Source organism: Ovis canadensis, chromosome 3 (assembly GCF_042477335.2).
Source record: "Ovis canadensis isolate MfBH-ARS-UI-01 breed Bighorn chromosome 3, ARS-UI_OviCan_v2, whole genome shotgun sequence".
Classification (NCBI taxonomy): domain Eukaryota; kingdom Metazoa; phylum Chordata; class Mammalia; order Artiodactyla; family Bovidae; genus Ovis; species Ovis canadensis.
Window position 1 is genome coordinate 208,958,026 of NC_091247.1, and position 22,156 is coordinate 208,980,181.

Genomic DNA, 22,156 nt, shown 5'->3' on the forward strand with positions numbered 1-22,156 from the left:
CCCAGTGAAAGGCGGCTGCTGCGGCGAGCAGCCGGCCAGAGGCTGTGCAAAATCGAGTCTGAGATTCCGAGGAATCTTTTCCTCCTCAATCTGAGAGCGGATCGTCACAACATGCCAGACATTCATCACTAAACGCAGTTTGCAAAATCCTAGCACCGTTCTGCCCACCGTCCCTTTGCTCTGTTAGGTGCTGACGCATTTATCTTGGAATTTTATCTGCCGGGTTAGAAATCCTTTAGTCCTTGGGGCGGGGGGGGGGGGGGGGGGGGAGCAGTCTGTAGTTCTGGGAAACCAGGAGAAAATTAAAAAAAAATTCAGTTTTCTGTTGGCGTTTGAATACCCTTCACCAGATCCATGTTGAAAGCCGATGGAAGCAATATTAGTTTTCATTTTCCTTAAAAAAAAAAAAAAAAGATGCTTAAACAGATTTCCAACCCTGGGACTAAAGTCATGCCTCGTATCGGGATCTAGGTGAATCTCCGAGCGTGGACCTGCGGCTCTGCAGGCCCAGCCAGCCGTCTCCTGCCGCCCACCTTGGCCCCGGCCCAGGTGGCGGCCGGCGTGGACCTGGAGCCTCACCTGGCTCGGTCGGCGGCGGCCGCACAAAGAGCGGCGCAGGCGGCTGCCGGGCCGAGCCGCAGAAAGTAGTCCCGACCACGCCGGCTCCCGATGTTGTTCGACGTCGCTTCACGCCCTCCGCGGGGAGGGCCGAAGGGTCCGGCCCGGGAAAGAATCCCTTCGGAATGCGCCACTGGGCGGCCTGTCCCCTCTGGCCCGCTTCTACTGGTCCCGCAGATCTCCCGGGGTCTCCTCGCCGAGGCTGTGCGCACGGTTTCCTCTCCTTTTCTAACCTGCCCGGGAGGCGGCACCGAGGGAGGGGAGGGCTCGCCCGCGCGCAGGGAGACCTCGGCGGCGATCCGTGACGGTGGGAGGCGTATCCCTGCGCCGCTGCGTGAGAGGAAGAGGCTGAATGAGGAGCTGCGCGGGGGAAGCGGGGCGCCGGGGGAGGAGGCGGCGGGATGGAAGCAGACGCTGGCGTCGCGCGAGCTCCGGGCGGAGCGGCGCGGTAGAGAGGGCGGCGGCGGCGGCGGCGGCGCGCGCGGAGCCTTGACGGGCCCCCTTTTCTTTCTTCTCTCTGGAAAGCTGGGAAGCATGAGCGTGCAGACCTGCCGCTGCGGCGGCCGCCCCGGCTCCTCGCCTCCCCCTCTTCGGGCCGCCCCTCGCCGGTGAGAGAAGCGAACGCGAGCAGGGAAGATGGGGGCCGTCCTGAGGAGCCTCCTGGCCTGCAGTTTCTGCGTGCTCCTGAGAGGTGGGAGAGAAAGCGGGGGGACGCGAAAGTTGGTGGGGTTTGCGGGAGGGACGGAGGGGGTCTCGTTCTGTTGTGTCTACGGGGGGGAGGGGAGGGGGGGAGGCGAAGCTGGGGAAGGAGTCGGGAGAGGCCTGGTCGTGGGGAAGGAGGGAGCAAGGGGCCCGGGAGAAGGGGCTGCGCGCTCCGCCCGGCCACGCTGCAGCCCCCGCCTCGCTTGCCCCACCGCGTCCGGACAGAGCGTTCGTCCGGGCTGCCTGGCGGGGTGACCTCCCCCCGGAGCCCCATCCTGTCCGAGTGACTGGAGATCGGTGGGTCTCCTGCCTGCAGTCACCGGGGACGAGGGGCTTTGTATGGATCTTGGCTCTCGGAACGTTGGAGCCCAAGATGCTTCAGCGCTTGGATTTCTCCCTCCAAGCCCCCACCTTTTCCCTGTGGGTCCCGTGAACTTTTAGAGCCCTCTTACTATTTTTTCCAGGCCTTGTAGCAACTAATAACTGGTTTCCGTGGAGGATGTAATGATCGTGGGTGAGAGCATAGTTGGAAAGGGACTCCGAGGTTATAGGTCGAGTGTTTTCAGCCTTGGGGAATCGCCTGGGCTCCAGCCCGTAATAAAATAGAAACGTTGCCCTTGCAACCTCTGGCATTCAGGACTTGCCCCTATTTTCGGAGCATGCAAGTGTACAGTTGGCACCAAGTAGGAAAGTCATCCTTGGTGGAGAGGAGCCTGTCCTGGGACCTAAGTTATCATCTGCTGCGCTCCCCTGGAGACTGCGTGGCACGTTGGTAAATAACATAGGCTATTCTAGGTAATTTGCCCTGAGAATCGCGTAAATTCGATGGTCCCAGGTTTTGTTTTTTAGATTGGCCTGCGAAACTGTCATACATGCTGCGACTTTTATTTTGTGACAGTTCACTGAGGTTTTTGACTGGCCTGCAAGATTTCAACAGCTCTTCTCACATCAGTGGTGAAGTGGTGATGACTCTGATGCTATGGGGCATTTACTAGCAGAGGAATTTAAGTACCAATTGATGGAATGACTTGAAGCTTTGGTTTCAGTTAACAATTCTCACTTGTGTTCACGGTCAGTTCTTTTCAGGTATGGGACCTCTTGGGTCTAAGGAGATTTTTAGCTGTTAATTTAATAGGCTAAATTTATGTTCAATGTGCACACTTACTTTAGTTTCCAGAACACAGTAGTAACAGTCTTGTGTTATAAATGAGCTGGATATGCCATTTCTGAGTATATGTTTATTGGATGAGCGTGATTGACATTGTTTTGGAGGAGGAATTTTTTTCTTTAGTTACACTTCAGGATTATTCAGGGAGATCCCCTGGAGAAGGAAATGGCAACCCACTCCAATGTTCTTGCCTGGGAAATCCCATGGACCAAGGAGTCTGGCAGGCTACAGTCCTTGGGGGTCACAAAAGAGCTGTTGATTTAACTGAGACACAACTGAAGTGACTGAACAGCAGCCGCAACAGCAGGATTATTAGGTCTGCCTGTTTTATATACTTATACTTAATTACAACTCACTGTAAGCATATTCTAAACTATTTCCACGTGTAAACGTTAGAAAGCTAGTGCTTATTTTATTTTCTTGGCAGAGAATTGGATGTAGTGGTATGTACTTGAGAGGTCTAGTAATTATATATTTATTTTAGTATGATATAGTTCCTATTGAAGGGGATTTTGCTATAGTTGTGAGAAACAATTTTATTTGACATAGAATATGGGTATATTTTAAGACAGAAGGTTAATAGAATTAACAAATAGCGTCCCCTGTTGGGTTAAAGCCTTGGTGAAATTGCATTCCATTACCCAGATGCTTCTGGTTGCCCAGTTGTATTTCTTGGAAGAGGAGGTTATGTTGTAAATGCCACTTGTTTAACACCAGAATTGAGCCCAGAATTGAGTTTATTCATTATTGGAGTTAAGAGAAGTTACATTTGAAATAATATTGTGACGTATGATATTATGTAAGAAGACCTAGAAAAGTTAATAGTGCAAATTGCTTCATTTCCACCAACAGAATTTCCAAAAGTGAAGCTTTTATTTTAAATATAGTCTAATCATGGTTTAAGGTGGCCTTTGAATTTAACATACTTAACCATGGGTATATATTTGAACTAAAACTATTTTTACTGTGAAAGATTTTTATTCATAATTTAGGTTCTTCTCATTCCTTGATAATGTCATCCTCTTAAAATTGTGTTATTAGTTAATCTTGGACTCCAGGGAGAAGTGATTACTTTGTTGTATTAAGATCACTTGTTGTATTAAGATCACTTTTCTTCACAGAAGAGTTGGAGGTTTAACATTGGGAAGATGGGATGATGGGAGAGTTTGGGAGACCTTTGGTCCTCTGGCCCAGTTAAATCAATAGCTGAAAGCCGGGAAATAATGCTATCATTATCTGGACTGTGTCCTCATCCTTATCATCAGAGGACAAGGTGTAATGGAAAGATTGGGGGACTTCAGCACCCAAATCTTGAGTTTAAAGTCCATGCTGCCGCTGTTAAGTCACTTCAGTTGTGTCCAATTCTGTGTGACCCCACAGATGAGGAATCCTGTCCCTGGGATTCTCTAGGCAAGAACACTGGAGTGGGTTGCCATTTCCTTCTCCAATGCAGAAAAGTGAAAAGTGAAAGTGAAGTCGTTCAGTCCTGTCTGACTCTTCGCGACCCCATGGACTCCAGCCCACCAGGCTCCTCCGTCCATGGGATTTTCCAGGCAAAAGTACTGGAGTGGGTTGCCATTGCCTTCTCCTAAAGTCCGTGCTTCACTACCAAATAACCTTATGATTCTGATCTAGTCAGTTTCTCTGGGCTCCAGTTTCTTTATATGTAAAATGTGGGTAGTATTACCAAGCTAGTTTGCAAATTTTTTGGTCATATTAAATGAAATACTGAATATAAAGTGATTTGCAAATGTTATTTTTTGTTACAATTTTCAATGGTAGACATATCCTCAGATGCTGGGGATTTGAGATTTAATTTCTGTGAGATTCACAAGTTCTTAAAGATTTTGATCCTCCGGTCTAACCACTTCATTTGCAAGTGGGGAAACTCACATTCAGAGAGATTATAACTTGATCAAAATCTTACGGCTGATTAATATTAGAGCATGGATTTATTCATTCTTTCAGCGATTAGCTGTGGAATACCTACTGTGTATCAGACTCTGATGGTACATTGGTAAGCAAAATCAACATGGGCCCTGCTCTGATGGACCTCACCATCTAGGTTGCCATCCTTAACTTCCATCCAGTTACTGGTTAGAAAAGATTATAGCTCTGATTTCCTAGAAAAGGAAAGTTATGACCAACCTAGATAGCATATTCAAAAGCAGAGACATTACTTTGCCAACAAAGGTCTGTCTAGTCAAGGCTATGGTTTTTCCAGTAGTCATGTATGGATGTGAGAGTGGGACTGTGAAGAAGCTGAGCACGTGAGAATTGATACTTTTGAACTGTGGTGTTGGAGAAGACTCTTGAGAGTCCCTTGGACTGCAAGGAGATCGGTCCTGGGATTTCTTTGGAGGGAATGATGCTGAAGCTCAAACTCCAGTCCTTTGGCCACCTCATTCGAAGAGCTGACTCATTGGAAAAGACTTTGATGCTGGAAGGGATTGGGGGCAGGAGGGAAAGGGGACGACAGAGGATGAGATGGCTGGATGGCATCACCGACTTGATGGACATGAGTTTGAGTGAACTCCAGGAGATGGTGATGGACAGGGAGGCCTGGCTTGCTGCAATTCATGGGGTCGAAAAGAGTCGGACACGACTGAGCGACTGAACTGAAAAGTTTGGAAATACCGTAGGTGTGTAAATTTTATAAATACTGTGTCCCAGCATATTTTGAGAAGGCTTTGTTGTTTTGTAAGAATCCTGTGCTACTCATCTTTTGTTGTTAATTTGTTTTGGTGGGGTTGGGGGTGGGGTGGTGGTAAATACTGTTAGCACAAGCCACTAGTGTTTTCCATCTCAAATTTTTATAGGAGTGGTCCTTGGCAAATTAATTAATATCCAGTATAATGAGACCTTAGGAGGATAGAATGAATTTTGGAGTGGGAATCAGAATTGATTCTCATTCTAAGTTTGCCAGTAGCTAGCTGTGTGACCTTGGATAGGTCATTTCATCTTTGTACACCTTCATTAGCTTCATTAGGATAATGAATCTTCTTTTGCAGGTTCTTAATTCATAGTAACACACTAAGGGCTCTGAGAAGTTATAGGGTAGAGACCAGTTTTAACTTTGTTAAAATCTACTGTTTCCCAAACTCAACAATGAACTTTTTTTGGTGAATTCTGTAATTTTGTAACATTCTGCTGAACCTGTGTTCCAAGAACACATGTAGAGAGAACCTGAGCTAGGTAGCCTTTTAAGCATTAGGGTGAGTCATGTGAATTGATATTTGATGACAGTTTCATATAATTAAATTTGATACTTTAATCCCTGCTTACTTACTTGGCTTTAGATTTGCTCATCTGGCTAGGAAATAATTTGGTTATGAAACTTTTGGGTTTCAGCTCATTGTTTTCATCAGGCCTAACAGTAATTTCCCATGGTTCAGTTTTTCAGAGAATTTTTCTTTTCTTTAATTGAAATTTTTCCATTTGCTGAACTGAAATGCTTTTCTGTATAGTTAATTGTATATGCTCTGACTATCAGAAAGGTTAGTCTTTTTTTGAGTATCAAGGAAGGTTCTTTGAAGGAGTATATAAATGGAAAGTATTCTATGTGAATTTATAAACTGAACATAATGGAAAAATAAGTAAACAGGTTATAGTTATGTTTAGGCCATGGGTAAGTACTATGAGAAAATTGATTTTTATCATGGAAATTTTATTGCAAACATATTCTGAGAAGACTATACGGAGGGGCACTGTAGCAGAAAGCTATAGGCTTTATTGACAAACCAAGTTCAAGTCTTCTACCACTTTGGCACCCTTGGACAGGTTACCTAGCTTTGGTTCCTACTATTAGATGGGGATAGTATCTTCCAAGATTTCTGTGAGAACTCATTTTTTGTTTGCAAAGGGATAGATAGCATAATGCATGGTCAGTAGTAGATTTTGCGTGAAGAGTTTCTATTGTTAAATGGCTAATTTAAAAGAAATATTAATGCTCAGGAAAGACAAAACATGTTTTGGGCACTGTTTTAGGCCAGTAGGTTTTGAACTTGATTATTCTGCAACTAGAACTACATGAAATACTTCGATATTTTCTGTTTTAATTTAAATAAACAACATGGCCTCTATCTACTTAAATTATCTTACCTTTTAAGGGATTACAACTTGAACCTTTTATGTGATTATTATAAATAAGACTAAATAGTTGGTTATGATATTTATTTTAAAGTTGCCCATATTTATGGAGAAAATAAAGTATTTCTAATTGAAATGTTTGTCATTGTATTATTTGTTTATAATAATTAAAATCATTCGATTGATGGACTTCTCCCTGTAGGGTGGGTAAATACTATACTGAGCTCCTGCCTTGTATGTTTCATGCTTTATATGAGAGAGAGTCTTTATATTTCCTCTGTAAAAGGAGCCTCCCCTTAATGAATAGAATTCTGCTTCTTGTGAATAACTTGGAAATTTAGTCAGATACCTGGACTAGGCAACCTAAAGAATAGAATGTTTGCCTTTGAGAGTATTGATTTAAAACATAATTCATCATAAGTATAAGGAAACCAGTTATTTGTTATTATTAGTACTTGCTTTTGTTTCTCAAGCTGTTAGTGTTATTTGTGGCAGTAGTGACTTTTCGCACAAAAGGTTTAGGTCATTCACATGAGAGATTGGAAAATTCTGAAATGTGCCTGGGCTCAGTTTAGTGAAAACTAAGTAATTCAGTGCTAAATTTTGTTTCTGTAATACCTTGCTTGAAAGGGCCAGGAGCTTGGGGATGTGGAGTGAAATCATACTTTTAGACAAAAAAATAAAATAGTGCATTTTTAAGTTGCTAATTGACACTAGAAAGATGAATGACTGACCTAAGGCCAGATTGCTTGTACTCTGGACAGTAATTTTACACACAGTGCCTTCTGTGTGCATCTGAATTCACCTGTACCTTATGGATTTGAAAGTGATACCAATCACTTTTGATAGGGGAAAATAAATATCATTGTAATTTTGGAGGTCAAGAGGCTCTTTAGTTCTTCGCTTTCTGCCATAAGGGTGGTGTCATCTGCATATCTGAAGTTATTGATATTTCTCCCAGCAATCTTGATTCCAGCTTGTGCTTCTTCCACCCCAGGGTTTCTCATGATGTACTCTGCAGATAAGTTAAATAAGCAGGGTGACAACAGACTGGTTCCAAATAGGAAAAGGAGTACGTCAAGGCTGTATACTGTCACCCTGCTTATTTAACTTATCTGCAGAGTACATCCTGAGAAACCCTGGGGTGGAAGAAGCACAAGCTGGAATCAAGATTGCCGGGAGAAATATCAATAACTTCAGATATGCAGATGACACCACCCTTATGGCAGAAAGCGAAGAAGAACTAAAGAGCCTCTTGATGAAAGTGAAAGAGGAGAGTGAAAAAATTGGCTTAAAACTCAACATTCAGAAAACTTAAGATCATGGCATCTGGTCCCATCACTTCATGACAAATAGATGGGGAAACAGTGGAAACAGTGACAGACTTTATTTTTTGGGCTCCAAAATCACTGCAGATGGTGACGGCAGCCATGAAATTAAAAGACGCTTACTCCTTGGAAGAAATGTTATGACCAACCTAGATAGTATATTCAAAAGCAGAAACATTACTTTGCCAACAAAGGTCAGTCTAGTTAAAGCTATGGTTTTTCCAGTAGTCATGTATGGATGTGAAAGTTGGACTATAAAGAGAGCTGAGTGCTGAAGAATTGATGCTTTTGGACTGTGGTGTTGGAGAAGACTCTTGAGAGTCCCTTGGACTGCGAGGAGATCCAACCAGTCCTAAAGGAAATCAGTCCTGAATATTCATTGGAAGGACTGATGCTGAAGCTGAAACTCCCAATACTTTGGCCACCTGATGCTAAGAAGTGACTCACTGGAAAAGACCTTGATGCTGGGAAAGATTGAAGGCGGGAGAAGGGGACGATAGGGATTGAGATGGTTGGATGGCATCACCGACTCAACGGGCATGAGTTTGAGTAAACTCCGGTAGTTGGTGATGGACAGGGAGGCCAGACGGGCTGCGGTCTATGGGATTGCAGAGTCAGACACGACTGAACTGAACTAAATTTTGGAGTTTGCATGTAGGTGGTTTGTTGTATTACTGATAAGTAAAAGCCAATCCAGGTTTGAGTAAGGAAAGACTTTATTCAGAAAGATAATTGCAATAGGGAGAATGCTCTGACTGCACCATCTGCAGGCATTTCAAAATAAAACACAAAAAGATTTGTATGAAGGGTGAGCAGTCTAGCAGGAACTTTGTAGGAGTGTGAGCTGAGTGGGTGATGGTGAGCAGATTCAAGATGAGGAAAGTGAAACTGGAGTTTCTAATTTCCTGCAGAGTCGGTTGATGGCCTGGAAAGAGCTGTTGGGGACCTAACATCAGCTTGCTTAAATTTAGGGCTAACCAAACTTTAGGGGCTTGTAGGAAAGAGAAAATTCTGACTAAAGTTAGACTTTTTGGTCGAGCCAAGTCAGTGGCTAAGCAGGGGCCATTTTGAGCACTTGGTCAGTCCTACTGTTGCTTAAAACAAAATTTGTCAGTCTTAGGAATATGTTTCAGTCCACTCAGTCTGCTCTAACAGACTATAGACTGGATGACTTATAAACAACAGAACTTCATTTATCACAGTCTGGAGGCTGATAGCCCAACAGCAGGGTCTCAGTATGGTCAGATTCTGGTGAGGACTCTCTTCAGGTTGCAACAGCTAAGACTTCATTTTGTATCCTCTCAGGGCAGAGAGAAAAGAGCTCTCCCTGGACTCTTATAAGGGTACTGGTCCCATTTATGAGGATTTCGCCCTTATGACCTCCCCAAGGCCCTGCCTCCTGATAACATTCACTTGAGGGGGAGTGTAAGGTTTCAGCATGTGAATTTTGAGGGGCACAAACATTCAGTCCACAACAAGGTAGGCTAAAGTCATTGTAAGTTTGGTCTGATTATTTATGTAGATGTAGGCATTTTAAGTTTGCTTCAGTGGGATTTTTTAATAAGGAATCTTGGAATGAACTTTAAAAGCCCCTTGAGGCCAAGAAAGCCAAGTCAGGTACTCACCATTGGATTTCACTTGCAGTACTTAGAGATTTGGGTGAATTCTTGAAGTCCCCAGAATATCCTGGGGTTCCTGCCTGAAATTAACTTTGCTTACTTTACCTTTAAGTCTGAGAACTATGTAAGCCAAGTACCAGTCTGGTTTTCCCAAGAGGACTGTAAGCATTGCTCCATTAAATCAACCACAGCTCCTTGAAAGTGTCTGGTGGTATTAGATTAAAGGAACATGACTTTCAAATATGACATCCAGTCAAAGCCTTGGTTGCATAATAATGTTTCAGACTCTTATTGAACTTATGCAAATAATTATATTGCCATGAAAATAAGAAAACTCAGTTAATACCTGAGTGTTGTTTTTGAATGATGGAATCAGGGAGATAAAGATAAATGTCTTATTTTCATTTACAGAAGTAGACTTGCATTGTAGTTTACTTACATTGTCATTGAATTACAGGTAGCTTAAGAGAAAAGAGAAACATTCCTTATATCTAGAGAATAGGACATTAAAGCATCAGCAGTATTTTAAAACTCACAGTCACTGTGTCAGTTTATTCAGTCCTGAGTGATTAATTCTTGTTCTGCTAGATCTTGGGTTAGCAGTCTCATGGATTCATAATCCTGACTCAGTATAGTCTCAAAGTTATTTCAGTGATGCCATCAGAAGCTTGTGTCCAAGAGTACAGTCCTCTTTCAGCAATACTTGTTGAAGACAAATGCTTGGCCTGTAGCTGGTTTGCAGGTGCTTTCAGAGAAACATCAAAGTAAAACAACACTCAGCACTCTAATGACAAGACTTAAAGTGATGGTGATAGTTTATTATGGGTAATTTCAAAACTGAAAGATGCGATGAGAGTTTGTTATAGAAAATAATGCAGCTGATAAATAAGTTTGGTTGTTTTTATGGTATGCACACCAAAATAAGTTCAGAGAAGTTTTAGGCAAAATACCTGTAAACATAATGATTAATCTTATTTTTAAGAAGTAGATATTACATTGATTCATGAGTATAAAGGAATACAATCTTTGCAGAGAAGAAGACTTAAAGGTATGTAGTAATCCTGAGACATAATGTATCTTAAAGCGTATAGTTAGAGCATATGAAGAATAATATCAAGGTTATCAAGTAAATCTTTTTTAGTTAAGTCTGGAGTAAGTCGTGAACATCTGTCTAATAAAATTCCATAAATAAGTTGTGTGAGTCCCTGATGGAGAACCCTCAGTGGTCTACCAAGAATATACTGTATTCAAATTAAAGAAATGAAGTTATGACCAAGATAATACTAAAAAAAATGATAAAAGAGTAATGAAAATTGTAATTGACACTGTACTATTGTGTAATATTGGAGAAAGCACTGCTCAGTCTGTTGATTAATAGAAACGTTGTGGACGCTGAGACTAATGATGAATTTCCAGGAACCTCATTCAACTTTTAATCATATTGACATTTTACCCATTCAGATTTAATTTAGGGAGGGTAAGCATCTCTTCTGACTTGACTGTGCTTCCCGTAACATTGGAAGCATAACATTGATCAAATAAACCAATTATTTTTAATGCCTCTCTTTTTACAAGGTGAAAGGCTTAATCCTTTGTGAACTTCCAGAGGCCCTTTAGGAAATTCTAAAGAGTTATAGGTGCAAAACACATCATTTAGTATTTTATTTTAAAAAAACAGAATGTCAAAAACTGTCAGGAAATTTGAACATTCTATTAAATAGGATCATGGATCAGTGTCAAAAACAAATATTTTTTGAAAGTGAACATAGGAAGCAACCTTAGCTCTTTCAAAAGTGAGAAGACTTTTTAAAAATAGTAAGATGTGATAAAATTAAGACCAAGTACAGGAAATTCTGAAAAGACACCGAATTTTTGGCTTCCTGGGAGATTGGTTACTCAGAAGGCAAAGAAAAACCTTTTATAACCTCTTTAAGAGCAGATCAGTAACCCAAAAAATTTTTGTCATTTTAGTAGAAAATCAGATTTTAGTTTTATATAAGTATATTTGATAGTGAAGCATTTTCTGAAAATCTTACAAATCTGTCAGGTCTTAGTGGCTTTGATGACAAAATTATTTTTTTCATGAATTTGTTAAAACATTCTGTTCTATTCAGGTTTTGTTGTATACATGTTCCTTTTTCTCATTCGGAAACACTTCTAGTCATTTTACTTTAGTACTGTTTTCTTTTTCCTTAACAGCAACATCTTGCATAACTTGTGTACAGAGTTGTTCCTCTCTGTTATCATTTCTCCTTTAAAATGTCTCCTTTACATACAAGATTGTAATTTATAATTACAGTAACTTCTGTTTTACAGAGAGAACTATGAGGTAAAGAATTGTGAATTGTCATACACCAGCATTTTGTAGTAGGCTGGCGGAGCTTATGAATATACATCTTACAACTTAACAACTTCTTATAGTCATATTCTTCCAAATAGTACAACTTCTCAGTGTGGCAGAAGTGAATGTATTTATTAAAGACTCAAATATACATAGCTTCTTGGTGCCATGAAAATAAGAATCAGAAACCTATATAAACTTGAAATGCTTATGCCTCAGTGTTCTGTCTTACATAGAAATGACCTAGGTATTTAATGAATATTCACGAACTAACTTAGTAACTTAAAGCCTTAGACTTATGCTAAAAGATTTTGGAAATGATCTTCAAGTTGGGCTATTACAAGATATAATTACTTTCAAAATACACTTTGTCAGAATAATGACTCAACTTGTCTAAATACAGATATAGATATAATGCTAGTTTATTCTATCAATAAACCTGTAAAAGTTTAGGAAGAGAGTTTTCAAGTAGAACAAAAATGTACTCTTGTGTTATACTTAATACCTGTAACTCAGATGACATAGCTGTTTTTATTAAACCTATGATATCAAACTAGTCTCACATACCAAAGATTTGCCTAAATGTACATTTGGGTTAGTTTCTATAATTAAAGTTGTGAAAGTTTAAGAATTTTAATTTCCTTAATTTCTGGAAATATCTTCTATGAGCACTTTCTGTTGTTTTCATTTTAACAGCTTTAGTGACACCATACAATTCAAGTGTATAATTCAGTAGTTTTTAGTCTTTTCACAGAATTGTGCCGCTGCCACCACTACCACCACCATCAGTTCTACTCAGAATAGAACTCCTTTAAGGGATTTCATAATGTAAGATTAAACTTGGCAATACCAACTGAAGGTAGGGAAGTAATTTTTTAATATATTCTATATATAGATATATATACACACGTATATAGATACATGTATGCATATGTATGTACATATACACACATCTACACATATACATATAACATGCATACACATGTACACATAGGAACACTTAAATAGAGAGCTTACTACAGCTTCAGTTTAAAGTTTCAGCTCACTGATGGTTTGTATAGAAGAGTTCGTTCTCTTCCTTCCTTTATTTTTAATTGTGTTTCTGGCAGATAGGGCAGGTTGAGATTACCTACTCAGTCACTGTGAAGGCTAACGTCTTCCCACCATGATTTGTGGAGGAGACCTTTTGGATTTTCTTTGCCCTGACATGTAATCTCACGGAGACTGTGGACTGCATTTTGAGTGAGGGGTGGAAGAGAGACCACAGGCTGTCTGGGTGTCTCAGAAGCTCAATTTGAGTGGATAAAAGATCTAGCCTGTTTCCAATTTGTATTTTTGACTCCAGGTCCAAGAGTCCCTAGTGAGTTAAAGGGAGCCTTAAAGTGATAGTGACTACAGGGAGCTGAGGGGTTGGTGTGAGAAGAGTGGATAAGGAGGGTGGAGGAGATTGAGGTATTAAAGGAGGACAGTTAAGGATTCAGGCGGATCTGAAGGGAAGCTTGAGGGTGGTAAAAAGGAGGAAGGGAGAGGATGGTGGAAAAGGTGAGGTTTTAGGGAGATCCATCCTGTTTCTCAAGGAGGATATGGAAGTTCTAAATTGTCGTAGTAAAAGTCTGCCACTTTTTGAAGATACTGGACTGAATTAGTGCTGTAATGGTGAAGCATGTTGGGTAAGATGGAAGGGCGTTCAGTGTAGTGAGAATTATCTATGGGATTAGATAGTTAAACCAGACATGAGACTTTGAAAGAGCTGGGAAAGAGTATTCCTTTGTCAGGAGCCAAGGAAATTCCCTTCTGTCATCTCCACTGTAGGAGTCAGGAAAGAGGCCTCACAGAAGAGCTGGGAATATTCCCACTCAAGAATTGGAATGTGATGGTTGAGGTGTGTTGGGGTCAGAGAGTCAAAAAAATTCTTTGCTGGAAAATATTAAAGTAACTTCTCACCATGTTGTAGCAGATAAGATGGCTATAGCATTGGTTCGCACAGAGTCGGACATGACTGAAGTGACTTAGCAGCAGCAGCACTGGTTCAGGATTTAAACTCCGGGAAAGATACCTGAATCTCTTAGCAGGAGAGGAGTTGAAAAGACTCTCGAAATATGATTATTGAGGTGGGGGTGGCATGGGTGAGGTCCAATCCTCATCCAAGTCATGTCACTATACAGATGTCAAATAAAAATAAATTCCTACTTGGCAAGGAGAGATTCTGTTTGAAAAGGCTTTTGCAATAAGGAGATTGCCCTGACCTCAAGGTATGCAGGTATCTCAGAATCAAACACAAAAACGGCTTTCAGTGAATAGTACCAGCAGGATCTTTGTGGGAAAGTGGGACAAGTGGTTAGAGGTTAGTGGATGACATGACCCGGGCAGTTTTAACAGGAGGGGTGGGGTGGGGTGTGTGTGTGTGTGTGTGTGTGTGTGGTCAGCTGGTACTTCAAATGAGTTCTTAAGAGAGGGTGTTCTGGATGGGCTTGCTTAAGCTTAGAGCTAGCCAAAGTTTAGGGGTCTGTGGGGAACAGAGAAGCCTGACTAAACTGGTCAGACCAAGTCAGTGTGTCAGCTGGGCTGCTGCTGCTGCTGCTAAGTCGTGTCAGTCGTGTCCGACTCTGTGCGACCCCATCCATAGACGGCAGCCCACCAGGCTCTGCCGTCCCTGGGATTCTCCAGGCAAAAACACTGGAGTGGGTTGCCATTTCCTTCTCCAATGCATGAAAGTGAAAAGTGAAAGTGAAGTTGCTCAGTCGTGTCCAACTCTTTGCGACCCTGTGGACTGTAGCCTACCAGGCTCCTCCGTCCATGGGATTTTCCAGGCAAGAGTACTGGAGTGGGGTGCCATCGTCTTCTCCCAGGGTAAGGTAGAGTTATAGGTAAAAGTCACCTAGTGGAGCCCTGAGGTATTGAGGCTTTTTAATTTTAGGCAAAGGAAATCAGAAACCTTTTTGAATTGGATAAAATAACAAGTATTAGAAGTAGGCTTCCTGGTGATTCAGATGGTAAAGAATCTGCCTTCAATGCAAGAGACTCCGGTTCAGTCCCTGGATTGGGAATATCGCCTGGAGAAGGGAATGGCAACCCATTCTAGTATTCCTGCCGGGAGAATGCTATGGACAGAGGATCCTGGCAGGACCCCTCAGGACCCAGTCCATGGGGTCACAAAGAGTCAGACACGACTGAGCAACTAACACACACACAAGAAGTAGAAAAGGGAAGGGAGAGTGTTGAGATCTTTTACTGTTGAGGTAGTTTAGCATGGGGTAATGAAGGGGTAGGGTAGGGTAGTGGTCTAAAAAGTGCAGAACAAGAGGCAGAGATAAGGACCTGCTAAGGAAGAATCAAGAAGATTGTAATTGGCAGATGGGGGCCGGAGAGAAGGGGGAAAGGAAGGTCTCAAGGATGGCTCCATGACACAACAGAGAAATTAGGAAAATTGTGATATCATTGACTTGAGGGTTTCCTGTGGGAGAAAGGTGATGAATTTAATTTTATGGCAGGGAGAAATGGCCAACTTGTAAAATTTTCTTGTCCATTCTCTTGTTCTTTAAGTACGGAAGTATAGAAGAGAAGGTTAGCTGAGTTTACCTGATCACAAGCAGCTCGAGTCCAGTGATTTTCAAGTCATCTCCAGCCCGAGTTTCAGGTCTACCCATACAGCTTCTGGTTGGCCATCTCATCATCCTGCTGCTTATATCTGCAATGGCTCCTGCCAGGTCCCCTCTATCAAAACATTTTGTTTTTAATAAAGCTAACCTTTATATCACCAAGAGAATAATTAACCACAAAATCTTACAGTATTGATGTACACGTCATTTAACCATCTGTCAGCTATTGACTCCTTTAGTCCAACTTCCCATCTATCACTCAGCTAAACTGCTTTCTCCAAGTTTTCATAACCAGATCCAACTTGCCAATCTGTCCTTAATTCTTGACTTTTTTGCAGCATTCAAAAATGTTGATCAGCATACGAACTTCCTATGTGACCCAGCAGTCCCATTCCTACTTGTTTATTCAAGAGAAGTGAAAATGTATGACTCCACAAAAATTTGTACATGAATTGTTACAGCAGCTTCACTAATAATAGCTAAAAACTGTAAACAGTCTGAATGTCTACACACTGGAAAATGGATAAACAAATTTTAGTATATACATACAATGGAATTCTGCTCAACAATAATGTTGATACATACAACAAAATGGATGAATCTCAAAAATATGCCAACAAAAGAGTATACACTGCAAGATTCCACAAAAATCTAGATAACAGGCAAAGCTGATCAGTAGCAACAGAAAGCAGATCAGTGGTTGGCAGGGCCAGGAATAACTGGGATATATGGCAAAGGAACAGAGAACTTTGGGAGTAATGGAAATATTCTGTCTTGATTGGAGTGGTTGTCACAGTTGCATACATTTATTAAAGTTTATTGAACTGTACACTTTAAATATGTATCTGTGCATTTTATTGAATATAAATGATGTAACATATATACAAAAGAAAAAAGATTTCACAGAATGACCAATATATATATACCATTCAAACGAGAGAGTATATGAGAGGATGAGATCATTGAGCTTCCTAAAAGGTCTATTTCCAGTTGGAAAAAAAATGTTGACCGTATCCCCACCTATGTAGAATGTTCTCCATATAATATAGTGTTAATTATTCTGGTCATGCTTAACCTGCCTTTTAGTTGCAAATATAGGTATAGACTGAGAAAGGAGGAAGGGAAACTTGTCATTTGAGACTGAGGACAACATAGAGGCTGATGGATGGGATATAAAGAGATTTTTGAGAGGTTTAAGATGTTGGGGATGTATAATGTTTACCTCATTTCCTGCTTCGTTGAGATTCTTTGTGAGATGATGTGGGATGAAGGATTCAGAGCATGGAATTTGTCTTCAGGAAAGCAGAAAAAGGTTAGAATGGCACTAGAGAAAGATTCGGAGAAGGCGATGGCACCCCACTCCAGTACTCTTGCCTGGAAAATCCCATGGATGGAGGAGCCTGGTGGGCTTCAGTCCATGGGGTTGCGAAGAGTCGGACAGGACTGAGCAACTTCACTTTCACTTTTCACTTTCATGCATTGGAGAAGGAAATGGCAACCCACTCCAGTGTTTTTGCCTGGAGAACCCCAGGGACGGGGGAGCCTGGTGGGCTGCCGTCTGTGGGGTCGCACAGAGTCGGACACAACTGAAGCGACTCAGCAGCAGCAACAGAGAAAGATTGGTAGGAAGTTAATAAAGGGAAATAAGGATTTCCGAGCTCTTGTGAGGGTTCATTAAAGAGATGTGGTGATTATTTGAGTTAGGAAGTCTGGGTATTAGGAAGTCTGAAGGTAAGTGCCTTGGAATGAAAATATTGAATGCATGGCATATATGCTACAACTCAGAAAGTGTGTGGGGATCCAGCGTATTTCTTTAGTAGATTAAAACAGTATTGGAAATCAAATTACACCTTTTAGATATCCCATTTAATATATTGCTAAATAGATATTGATGACAATATTGTAGAAAGTATTCAAGTATCAGAAGGATGTTTGGACAGGATGAACTCTGGGATTTCTTTTTAATAGTTTGTATAGGTTTATACATAGTCCTTTAGAAATCCTTGGTTGTAATCAGTATTGCTAACTTAGATTGACTTGTCCACTCCTCCCCCCGCCCCACCCCGTGCTTTTTTTTGTTGTTACTCTTAAGACTTGTGAGGACTTAAATGACCAGAAAGGTTCTTTGGATTTTGTAGACCAGATGTTTAGTAGAAATTATAATGTTTGACTTGAAAGTCATAAAAGGCATTTAGCTGCCACTTAATGTTGTATGCAGATTTTGTAGTTTTCCAAGGAAAGTACCATAAAGAAAGGTGCCCAGTAAATAGCGGATTATTACCACCCTTGCATTTTAAATTGTAAATGTTTTGGGGCTGTTTCTTAGCCTTATGCAGCACTTAGCGTTATATCCTTGACTAATATGACCTTTTTCCTGGTTTTTGTAATGGATGCATAGTATGAGGGACTCAGTTTTAGACAGTGCCGTGAACACAATGCGGACTGATAGTGTGATGTATTAAGGGCTGAAGTGAGCCAAAAGGGAATCTGTGATGGAAATTTACTAATTTGCCAATAGCAGCTGTAGGTACACAAACAAGCAGAAAGGGCTATCACTTTCAGAAAAAGCTATCTGCCCATTTGGTTTTAACTAAGAAAGTTGGATTTAGACTTAGAAGGAAAATTCATGTTGTGCTTACTGATGAAAATAGTGGCCCTCATAAGTCTGTCTGGCCAGCACAGCCCATAAATTGGCTTAAACATCACTTTTTTATTTACTCCTTTTGAACACTTTACTTTTTCAAAGATTAATTTCTTAAATGGGGCGTGGTTAGTTTTCAGTGGTAGTTGGCCTTCGCCTTGGATGACAGGCCCTTAGTGAGTATTGTGAGAGAAGACCGTGTAGGTCATTTCTTCTTAACCCTGGGCTTTTTGTTTGGATGCCTCATTTGTGTTCTTCATCTTAGCCTGTGGATCTGTGCTGTCCATTTGACCACTTGTCTACTTAAATTTAAATGACTTAGGATTAAATAAAGTTAAAAAATTAATTTTTTAGTTGTAATAGCCACATGTGGCCAGTGGTTATTGTATTGCACAGTGGAGAGAACACAGCTGTCATTGTAGAAATTTCTGTTGGATATTGGTGCTCTGGATCTTTAGTAACTATTGATACCAGGAAAGTAAATGTCAGAAGCTTGGACTAAATGCTTTAAAAAAAAACCCAAACCAATATTTTGGGTAAAAAAAGAACACCATTTATACTGCTTTATTCCTAATGGCTTCTGCTTTCTCAGAGTTAAATATTGTCTCTTAGGATAGGCTTTATGTATAATTTTTAGTATTGTCTTATTTGAAGATCATTTTAATAATAATATAAAGCAATAAAAATAGTTGTATTAACTATATCTGCCGGACTGAACAGTTTTATTAAGGTATACTTGATAATAGAGTAAATTACACATAAGTGAAGTTTAATAAGTTTTGACAGATGTATACACTTCTGGAACCATCATCAGTCACCACAATATAGTCATCACCTACAAAGGTTTCCTCATGCTCCGCTATCATTCCTCCTTCCTTTTCTTTTCCACCTTCTCTCCCCACCTCCAGATAACCACTGAACTGCTTTTTGTCACAATAGATTAATCTCAGTTTTCTAAAATTTTGTATAAATGGAGTATGCAATATATACTTCTCTCTGTCTAACTTCTTTCATTCTACATAACTATTTTGAGATTCGCTGAAGTTACATGAACAGATAGTTCACTACTTTTTTTCGGGAGGAGGGGGCTATGCTGTGTGGCATGTAGGATTTTATCAGTAGTTTTTCTACCAGGGATTGAACCCAGCCTCCCTTCAGTGGAGGCTCAGAGTCTTAATTACTGAACTGCCAGGGAAGTCCCAATAGTTCATTACTTTTTATCGTATGGATATATCACAGTTTATTCATCCATTAGTCTGTTGATGACATTTGGGTTGGTTCCAGCTTGGGTTATTACATATAAGCTGCTATGAACTTTATACATAGGTCTTTGTACTGACATTACACTTTTGTTTCTCTGAAGTAAATATCTAGACATAGAATGGCTGGATCATATAGTAGGTTGTTTATTTACTCTTTTAAGAAACTGCCAAACTGCTTTCCAAAAATGCTGCACCATTTTACAGGTCCCCCCTCAATAAAGTATGAGTGGTCCACTGGCTCCATATCCTTGTCAAATTCTTGACATGATCAAGCTTTTTTATTTTATCTGACAGACTGTTTTAATAAGAACAGACTGTCCTGGTAGAATTGATTTCCCCCTCTTACAAGTCTTTTGTATTTAAAATGCTGCAGAAATAATGCTTTGTTTGTGAAAAGATTTCGACAGTTTTCCTATACATTTATTTACTCTTTGATAGTATTTGCTTACCATTTCTGATTTGAAACTCAGTTTATGGGAATCAATACATTTTGTTCATTTTGACTTACGTACTTTTCTCTTTTTGTTCTAGCGGCCCCTTTGTTGCTTTATGCAAACAGACGGGACTTGCGATTGGTTGATGCTGCAAATGGCAAAGAGAATGCTACGATCGTAGTTGGAGGCTTGGAGGATGCAGCTGCGTTGGACTTTGTGTTTAGTCATGGCTTGATATACTGGAGTGATGTCAGCGAAGAAGCCATTAAACGAATAGAGTTCAACAAAACTGAGAGTGTACAGAATGTTGTTGTTTCTGGATTATTGTCCCCTGATGGGCTGGCATGTGATTGGCTTGGAGAAAAATTGTACTGGACAGATTCTGAAACTAATCGTATTGAAGTTTCTAATTTAGATGGATCTTTACGAAAAGTTTTATTTTGGCAAGAGTTGGATCAACCTAGAGCAATTGCCTTAGATCCTTCAAGTGGGTAAGTTTTGTATAATGTACAAAGGTCATTGTATCTCCTCCTGGCTGTTTTCTTTCCATTAGCATAGACACCCCTCACTCCAAGAGAAAAGAAACACGAGACCCCACTTTTAGGTTCTTTGGACTTCTTTGTCAAGTAGACTTGAATGTGGGAAGTTAGGTCATGTTCTTAAAGTAAGGTGTGTCTATAAATAGTTCTGTGTTTCTAGTATCAGGGGATAGCCATGTTTATAGTTCTTGTTTTATCTTCTGCATATTTCATAATTATGAGAGAATCATTAGAAGGCAGAGAAAAAGGAATGATAACAAGAGTGGTCTGAGATAGATCAAATCTTCTGAATTTATACCTTTTATTATATACACCATTATTTTATAATACTAGTGTTTTTTTATTAAGCTGATTTTTTAGTATTTCAGTGTTGAATGAAATGTAAGTTGTTCACTCATATCTAGTTCACTAAACATGTTATTGTCATGAAGTTTATTTTCTAATGAGAGAAACTTAAACCTGTGGGCAAATCTTGCAGTGTAGAATGTGACCTGGCCCCCAGGTGCCTCTCTCTTACCATGTCTCGGTCCTGCCTGTGCGAGTCCTCGCTGTGTCTCTGCTGACCACATTGTCACGCCAGAGTCTGCCATGGCCGGGTATAGATAGTAAAGTGTGAACCTGAAATGAACTACTATTAATTGGTTAAAATCAAAAGATAAATACCTGTGAATAACTCTTTTAGTACTACTTCTTCTTTGACTTTCAAGTATATTGGAATGCTTTAAAACTCATTTATGGAGGGAGTGGATTAACATTATGTAATAAATTAAAATTTGGGAAAAAATAAAAAGTTTATGTATGCTCTTTTGTCTTGATATCAGGTCCTTTTGGTAACAAAGTCTTAAGACAGTGCCATATTATAGGAAAATGAGAAGCTTTGTCTGACTATAAAAGATAACATGGGCAATAGTGAGTGAAATTTTAGAGCGAGAAGTTCTAGAAAGCATATATATATACTTTATATAATATATAAAGATGTATTTTTAGAGAAGCATTAGGCGGTGTCCGCTAAAGTCAGATGTTCTTTTAATAAAGCATCAGAAAATATTATACTGACTCTAGTGGTAGGAAACGGTTGTGTGTTCCAAGAAGGTCATATATGTTGAATGTATGGTAAACTGTCCTAATTGAACAATCTGGTTCTCGAGAACTTGCAAGGTGTTTTTGAGAAATGGAATCTGTTTTGCCAACAAAGTTTGTTGTTAAGTCTCAGGGAGTGTTGAAATGTCTCTGAGGTTACTGCTTTGTAGAACATACAGGGTTTTGTTGCTTTCCATGCTTATTAGGAAGTAATACTTTGATGAAAAGATAAATAGTTCTCCCCATCTCCTTTTTGACAGATTCAGTCTTATAACTCTAAGGATGATGGAAAATTTCCCAAATATCTATTAAATGGTTAGTATGTTCAGAGCTCTGCTTTTTTGTGTTCCTTGGGGAGAGGTGGGGAATATCTTTAAGGATTTACTGTTTAAGGAGAGAAAACTTAGAGAACGTTTCCTTCTTCAGAGCATGTTTATTTGCATTATGTAGTGTGTATGTGGAGAGGGAAAGAGTATTATAAGAGCCACAAATCTCTTAAGGATAGTACATAGTTAAGGGAGGTGAATTTATAGGGAACTCTTTTGACTATTCGGGATCTAATAATTTAATAACTAAATGAGTCATTCTCATTTTGTCCCTTAAAACTTGAGCTTTAACTTCTTGCTGGCAGGTCTGATAAGTGTCTTAGGAAGTAAGTTTCCCATGTGATGAAAAAGTACATTAGCGTTTCTGTGGCTTAAATATTTACTAATGTTTGAATCTCAAATTTGCCAGA

General features: G+C 40.2%; 1 protein-coding gene across 2 annotated transcripts in view; it reads left to right on the forward strand.

The window, feature by feature from the left end:
* Positions 1–934: 934 nt before the first annotated feature.
* The window catches only part of LRP6 (LDL receptor related protein 6), a 173,892-nt gene continuing 152,670 nt past the window's right edge, over positions 935–22,156 (forward strand). The window contains exons 1-2 of one of the 2 annotated variants that reach the window (XM_069585669.1): positions 935–1,309; positions 19,899–20,292. In XM_069585669.1, the coding sequence (XP_069441770.1) occupies positions 1,255–1,309; positions 19,899–20,292 (449 nt within the window). In that variant the 5' untranslated portion in view covers positions 935–1,254. The remainder of the gene's footprint in view (positions 1,310–19,898; positions 20,293–22,156) is intronic. The other variant, XM_069585668.1, reaches the window with a different exon arrangement.